At 39.9% G+C, this 8435-nt stretch overlaps 1 protein-coding gene across 1 annotated transcript; it reads right to left on the bottom strand.

The window, feature by feature from the left end:
- Positions 1-365: 365 nt before the first annotated feature.
- LOC109965466 (Krueppel-like factor 2) lies at positions 366-2278 on the bottom strand. The gene is made up of 2 exons (XM_020609505.1): positions 1969-2278; positions 366-1843 (listed from the first exon to the last, which is right to left on the bottom strand). Exons 1-2 carry the CDS (start codon positions 2216-2218, stop codon positions 1668-1670), a joined length of 426 nt encoding a protein of 141 aa, XP_020465161.1. The 5' UTR covers positions 2219-2278; the 3' UTR covers positions 366-1667.
- Between the last annotated feature and the right edge of the window lie 6157 nt (positions 2279-8435).

An 8435-nucleotide genomic window follows, 5' to 3' on the forward strand; every position in this document is an offset into this window, starting at 1 on the left:
TCCTTTAATATTTCCTTCACCTTACATTCCGCTTCCGTCCAGCTTCCTCCAGCTGACTCCTTGATTCCCTCGAAGATCAGGTTTTTTCGCTTGGACTGTACTTCCAAATGCTCCATTTTATCCATTATGGCTATTAGACTCTCACAAGTTTTGTAGACATCATCCCTTGTTTCCTTGGTTTGTATTTTCTGTTCACCCATGGCTGCTTTAATCACATCCACATCTCGCTGGGTAAACTGCAAACTCGTTTTTATCTCCTGTATTTCTCTGGTCATGTCGTCGAGTCTCTTGTTATTTGTCTCCATAAGTAAAACTCCACAAAACCTTTGAAGTTATCTTGTTCAATTTACAATCATTATTCGGTGGTAATGTTCTTGCTCGCAAGAAAAATCAGACAAAGATATCAGCTCATCTCTGTGACGATACAGCTAAGCAGTAAGTGAGCCATGCTGGATACACAACTATAACTTCTGTTACACACGTTTTTGGCAGGTCTTTTGTTAGTGTTTACGTCTGCTGTCTACTGCCCACCTTGTGTACATTGTGTTCCTGAGCGGCTCTTGTTGCAGAAAGCGCCTTAACTTTACATCTTGATAGTGAGTTCTTGTACTGGTCTGTAGAAGACCAGTTTAATGTTCAGACTTTCAGAGTGAGGGCATTTTGGTCCTTTCTTTGTCAGTTAGTCGAGTAAGAACTAAGTCTTCGGTTTTAGGATTACAATTATATTTAGATATAGCTTATATGATGAGGACTGAGGTCAGACATGGCTCTGATGGTTAAGGTTTAAGAATAGAGAAATCTTTACACTTAATGGAGGTCCTCAAAGTTTACATGTATGCGTGTGTGTCAGGGTTGAAGAGAGAATGAGAAAAACTTATTCCAACAGCTTCGTTGTCGATGTTGATGTCCAATAAACTAATCTGAGTACATATATTCTAAACTGGAGCTAATTAAAAACAAGCCTACACTGTCACATTAAAGAAGAAGTCTGCCAGTTATACACATAAAAGTGTGTTTAAAGGCCTTGGGGAGGACTGTTGCACTGGTGGGGAAATAGCTATATGAAGCCTTTTGTGACACAACATGATAAACTGCCTCAAGGCACTTGTAGGGTTTTTGACCCGAGTGCTTAGAGTCGGTGTTGGTTGGAGCTGAGCTAAAAGCTGGAGGTGTAGATCTAGAAAGAAGTGAACAGAGCAGACCCCTGCAGCCTGATGCTCATCTTTACTTGAGGCAACATTAGCTGCTTCTAGGATAACACATCGGAATCTGAACTGAGAGAGTATTCCATTTGTTGAAAACTTTTGAATGAGATTTGTGTCATTTCTGCTTTGCACCAAACCAAAAATGGTCAAGAAACCAGACAATAACAATATTGAATAACGTCCACCAGGATGCCTGTTCTCAATAATTTATGGTGGCAAACATCACTGGTTGTGTTGTCACTTTTCAAATCTAACTGTGTGCCCATATTTTTAACCATCCAGATAATGAAGTACACACTTCAGGTTACTGAGAATATGTTAATATATGCGTCCATTCATATGCACTTGCTCAGTGTGCTGATTTGAATCAGAAGAAGAACTATTTCTGAGTCATTAAGTTGTCTGCCTTTTAATTTCTTTGTTTAAATGCCAGTGGTTTGTGTGTGCATGAGGGAGGGAGCTTCAGGTGTGTCTCTTCATGTGCAGAGCCAGATGGTCGGAGCGGGAGAAGGCTCTTTGACACAGCAGGCACTTGTAGGGTTTTTGACCCGAGTGCTTGCGGTAGTGACGTGTCAGCTCGTCTGAGCGGGCAAATTTCCAGCTGCAGCCCTCCCATGAGCAGTGGTAAGGCTTTTCTCCTGATGAGTAAACAATAAAGCACATACTGATGATTAACAACAAATGAACATGTAAATGAACTTGCGTGTTGAGATCAACCATGACAGACTTTCTTGTTGTTTCTGTGGTGAGTCACAGGGTTTACCTGTGTGGGTGCGGAGGTGAGCCTTGAGGTGTGAGCTCTTGGTGTAGGTCTTGCTGCAGCCGGGGTATTCACAGCTGTGGATGGCAGGCCTCTTTTTCCCCATGGCCCTTCGACCACGCTTCCCCTCCATCCCAGCATGGGGCAGTTGGGGTCCAACCAGCAGGGGCTGCTGGTGAAGGGGCAGATGACCAGAGGCCTGGCTGGGAGTGTAGTCACAGAAAATGTTGGCATTGTGGTTAAAGTGGGGCATGTAGCTGTAGTGTCGGGGCTCGGGGGTCACAGCTTGATTTGGGATGAACCTGTTGTCAGAGAAGGTCTGAGTCATCTATCAGAAGTGAGATTAATAAGTTATTCTTATAGTGTATGTATACTTAGGCTGAATGATATGGGAAAATGATTAATTGTGATTTTTTTTAGAGCAATATTACAATTGCGGTTTAAAACAAAGTATAAATGATAGTTAGAAGACCAATCCCACATCTTAATAACACTATCATGGGCCTCTTGGTTTTATGGTGAGGGATATTATAAGATGATGGTGAATGATTATTGATGAAGATTGATGGTGTATGAGCACCTTCTCTCTCTGCTCCAACCACCATGGACCCACATACAGGTACACACACTCACACACTCTGCACTAAAGTTATGAAGTGGCCCTTAGGGGGTCACATCATCTGTCCTTCAAAATATCTTGTTTATTTATTGCATCTTTTGACATAAAAATGAAAATAAACTCATAAAATACAAGGCAGACAGCTGGACAGAGATATATAAAGTTTGGAGAGGGTGAAATCTGGGACTTCAAAGGCCTTTTTTCCCCTCAATGGCTTTAATGAAGCCTTCTCTGAAGGGAGCAGGCAGTGAAGCTCTCTTTATTAAAGCAGAGCCACTAAGGGCCCCCTATGGAACCACATAACAAAGTGTGTCATTAAAAATTAACTTTGGGTGGAAGAGACTTTGTCACAGAGGAGAGAGGGAGTGCAAGCTGAGACCAGCCAGGCTTGTACCGCTGAGGCCTGGGGAGTGACCACAGTGCGACAGGGGCAAAGCTCTGGGTTTATAGTACACTGAGAGCCCATGCTGTCATGGGATGTCACATCCCATGTGGCTGTGATGACCCTGAATGCAGGGAACGAAAGGGTGGTGGCTTTCAAAACCAAACTGGTGGACAATATATCTACTCTGGTTTGGGAATAAATGAAAGGGAAGAACAGAAATTTGTTATTTACTATAGATCAGCAGTTACAGTGGGTCCCCTATCACATCATTAGTGGTTCGATCCATGGTTCCTTCTGTCCTTGAGAAAGACATTGAACCCAATGTTACTCCTGATGATTGGGTCTGTGCCTTGCATGGGAGCTTGTTTTGTTTGGTGTGTGAATGGGTGAAGGAGAGGCAAACTGTCAAGAGCTAAAAGTGATAAATGTAGTCCAGTACAGTTTTGTAGCCAAAATAATTTAATAATAACAATAAATTACCAGTTTCTTTTCAAAGATTCATAAAGGATGCTGTAGATGCCAGGGCATTTTTAGTTGGAACTTCAAAAATGAAATATTTTCATGATACAATATGTATTGTCACAAATGAGTAACCGGGAATTTTAATTCTTAATTAAAGATAAAGAGAGCATGCAGAATAACCCCTAAATGCACTACACATTATAGACAGAGCATGAGTAAAGACATAAACAGGAAAATACACAACAAAAATACACAAACACTAACCAAGGTATTGTTAACTTGAGATCATAGGCTTACAGCAGCTAACTTTCCAAGTGACATGATGGGAACTGAAAGCACTGAGTTTGTTCTTTACCAGGACAAACACTAACCTGAAAACGTTTGTTCGAATCCTCTCTCTCTCCTCTTTTTGAGCAGAACTAAGACACAAGGAAAACAAGCACCTGAGGGAAACGTGGATGCACTTAAGGGAATTGAAATGCACCCTTTCATTGTGGCCTTTTTTGGCACTACCTAAATTAGATTTATTACCATTTATTGCAACACAGTGATTAGTGTCATGAAGATATGAGTTAAGCCAAGACAAATCAGACTGAGACTAGCACAAAAAAAGATAATGATGATGATCCTCTAAAATCAAAGGCTTTTGTGAGGTTACAAAGCAAATACTTCACATTTGTGCACAATTCACATATAACAAAATGATAGGAAAAAACACAAGACTACAGACAGAGGAGAGTAAAGGAAGAAGCAGGCTCAACAGATCTGTTTATGGCATAATTTAGAAAATGTCAGGAGAAAGTCAGTTGAACATCTTAAAATGTGCTATAGAACAAGATGTATCAAATTTGATCAGTTGAATCATACTAGCCCCTTTCCTGCTTGCAGTCTGCTCCCAACAACACAGTTGTATTTACAGTTTGTCATCAACACTCAGGCCTTTTATATCCGTCTCTTTAACACAGCACTTTCAAATATGTGTTCAGCCTGCGGCAGTAACATGCCCTCCTGTGGCTTGCTTGCTGTAGGTACAAGGTTACCCATGACCATGAGTCTGGGATCAGCTCTTTTTGATCTTACTGTAAGATTTTCAGTCAGTGCATGAGAGAACTTGGCAAAAACCTGAACACAGATCAGCTATGTAATTTAGATTTTGCTGCTCTCACCTTGGGCAGTTTGACATTTTTCACCTCATGCCAGATTTATGCTTCACTGATGATACACTTAAATATCTGTGTAGACGTATCCAAGGTGTCCACTTCCCTCCACTATGCAAAAATGAAGCCAAAATGTTGTGAATATGGCGGCTGCCATTTTGCTTTTTTGCAACCAGATTCTGCATGGTAGTAATGAGAAGAGTAGTGACGGCATCTGGCCGCCAATCAAAGCTGTCAAATAAACCAAAATACACTTTTTATGTCATCAAATAAAACCAAAGTTACCAGAAAAATGACCACTTGTATACACATCAGCGTGATAATATCTACCAAAAACCCCAGAAGTGACCTCTGGGAAAAATATATTTGATTTGTAGTTTGAGTTTTTAGTGTGGCTCATGTCCCATCCACTAACATGAAGGAGGTAGGATTTATGACTTATACTGCAACCAACCACCGCACTGTGGTGGCTTCACTTCTGGCAGCTCTTAGCCTGTCCATCCTTTATATAATAGTCAATGGTTTATATTGCCACCGGGGCGATACTGAGTTCACTGTGTTTGCTAAACATGACACTGCCCCTTGAGAACATGGACATTAAATCCCTGATCCGTACAAATATAAAAGGAACATAATGTCTTAGATCATGTCCCGTGTACGTTTACTTAACGTGCAGCATGGAGAAGCATAATTCTGGCTTAAGAAAGCCACAGCGTAGGTTCCATTTTCTGGAAAATCAGTTTAAAACAAATTTCTATGATGATGAAAAAACAACTGCATCAGTTGCCTGACTTTTGATCTTCATGCATTGATGAGTGTGATTTAGGTGAGTGCTTATTTATCAATGCTAACCTGGTCATCAGGCTGAATTATGACTTTGTCTTAGTAAATTCCTTCAGTCTGACATTGTGTTCCTGTTAGCCCATATATAAATACCACTAAGGGGCGTAATCAGTGATGAATCCTCTGCAATCCTTGAGTATATGGACTGAAGCAGTGTGCAGGCTGGTAAGCAGGCACCTCCATCTTCTGTAACAAATCAAAGTCAGTCAGTCATTCTGTCATTTCCAAAAAAACATGGATATCAGCAGAGGACAAAAAAAAAAACTGTTATTCTGGATGGAGGGCACACTGAGGTAAAGGCTGATTATATTGTGCTTGCTCTCTCGGCTGTCATCTTCAACATTTCTCTTCCACACAACGACCATGAGGAAGACTGGTTAGAACACCCGTCACCCTAATGTTTTCCTGCCTTATCATGCTGTGCTCATAAAGATCTACTGTCTTTCATTCAAGTAGGCAAGTGTCTTTGTCATCCACATAAGGGAAAGGTACCACATGCACACACAGTAAGTGCAAGGCTCACTGTTACACAGTATTTCACCCCTCAAACAACATACAAACTGTGGTAACTGAGAATTGTAATAACCAGGACCATTTAGTTATAGCTGATTACATGCATATTCTAAAATTGTGATCGATATGGATTTTTATTATCTCCTTTAAAACCTTTTGAACATTAGATTTCTAAATAAACTTTTATAAGGATATAAAATGGTTATTGGCCCCTGTGGTTTTAAATTAAGCCAAGAGATGAAAGACCGTCCGTTTAACCCATCACTGACCTGCAGTCTCTTGACATTATGATACTAATGAGCCGAGTGACACGGTAACATGTGTAATCTTGTTTTATTTCCATCTGATACAATTCTCTGAATCACTACAGTCAATCAGAAATACAATCCAAGAAATGGGCCACTGAAGCTACTGTAGCAACTATAAGTTTCCTAAATTCTGCCCACTAGATCCACCTGGGCTTATGTGTGCGTATTAAAGTGCTGCAGCTGTGTGGCTCTTTGGTCATTACCAGGCAGGGCCAACATTGGGCTGTCACAAATACATGATGTGGATGGGAGAGAAAGAGGCAATTTGGATCCTCATTAAATTTTCAAAAGTCCTGATGGTCCTCTGAAAATTGAACCAACTGTTCCAATGCAACCGTAATTTTATGCTGCAGTAAGTGCAAATTAGTTTCACAAAAATTATTTTTAATCACACTCCTCCGAGTTAATTTGCTATGTGGTAATTTTCCATGCTCCCTCTTAGCATCACACCCGGTTATGAACCATGATGACTTGTATGATGTGTGCTCACCCCAGGGCCACCCCGGTTCACACGTAGTGTCTTTCTGATCTACCGGTCGTCTACCTTCTTAAAAAACACAACACAAGTCATCCTTCATGCTTTTCTGATGCATGGCACCAGTAATCTGATGTACAATGCTGATTCATGTGGCAGACATTTTTGTCCCTGGAGACTTGCTGTACCATTTTTCCCCTCTTAATGTGTTTTCCTGGTGAAGCTACATTCATCAGCTACATTATAGCCTCCTTAATTTTACCTAAAAATTAACACTCTTACAATGAAGTAACTGCGAATTTCCAATCACAAGTGCTTCTCTTTAGCTTTAGTTCCATTTGAGTTTAAATTGCTGTAGTAATGCCCCTAAATGTAAACTAAAATGTACTTTAGAGATACATGTTTACACTTACTACTTTCAGCACCACTGTGTCCATTATGCAGTCAATATATATGCATTATATATACTACTGTATATATTTTATAGACATAAAGATTGTGCATTTACCTTGTCCAGTTTTAGATAATCCTAAAACTATGAACTCTCAGAAGCAATTACATTATGCCGTACTCCAACAAGATGCATTTTGGATGAGGCTCATTTATCTCTCGCATTTACAGTATGTCCCCTGAGGCATCACTTACAGTACTGCATGTAGATTTATAAACAGTATGTGTTAACTACAGTTGTGGTACCACCATATTTATTAACAACCTAAACATGAAGAATTATGTACTGTACCTTTTAAAGTCTGCTCTTAAGTTGTTAAAGAAAACATGTCAGAATCTGTACATGTTCCAAGTTCATAAACACATGTCAATGTCAAGGATATAACATTGACAGCGGCTGATATTTCTGTGTGTGATATTTCCATTTGAGTTTAAAATGCTTTTCAATGTCATGCTTGTGAAGAGCCGTACAACAGCCCTTACTTAAGCCATACAGAAACATTGAATTGCACAGTGATCGGTAAGCAAATAGCTGTTGCAATAAAATGCAACAAAAATTTACCATCCATGGGGGATTTGGCCAAGTAGATGCTTTTCTGTACCACAGTATGAAATGGCTCAATCAACAATCAAGTATTTATAGCCCACTTAACTTGAGACAAGTGAAAGCAAGAGTTATTGGCATCCTTTTCGCTGACTGACTGAACAGAAATCTATGCCATTCATTCAACTCTCAGCACTTCATGAATTTTTCACTGGCAGCAAAACAAACTTGCAAACTGTTGTGAACCCCAGACACAAGTACCAGAATAGTCTATACAAAATGGATGTTATAGGGCACCTACTGTATATCATATGAGTAATGAAACTGAAAATGATTTTTCCTCTGGATCCAAAAATACTTGGAGCACATGGAAGACCCATTCAAAATTCTCAACATGAAAGAATGAAAGAATAAAGCACAATGACAACTACACTATAATATGAGGTTAACTTTGTTTTACCTTTGCAAAGACCTGACAGAAATCTTGCATTTTCGGTTATTGATTTTTTTTTACTGTTTAGGAAAAGAACAATAAAGGAAGAGCGAGTGACTGTAGAGTGGCCGAGGTGGCGACATTTAATATCCTGCTACCTGTGTGAAAATTGCATTTAATGGTCCTCAGCTGTTATATAAGCGAAGTGAATATTAGATGAGACCTTTGGCTTTTAACAACAATCTGAAAGGGCCAGTGACCTGCACCATGTTCACTAGGTT

The sequence above is a fragment of the Monopterus albus genome, unplaced genomic scaffold (assembly GCF_001952655.1).
Source record: "Monopterus albus unplaced genomic scaffold, M_albus_1.0 scaffold99.1, whole genome shotgun sequence".
NCBI lineage: Eukaryota > Metazoa > Chordata > Actinopteri > Synbranchiformes > Synbranchidae > Monopterus > Monopterus albus.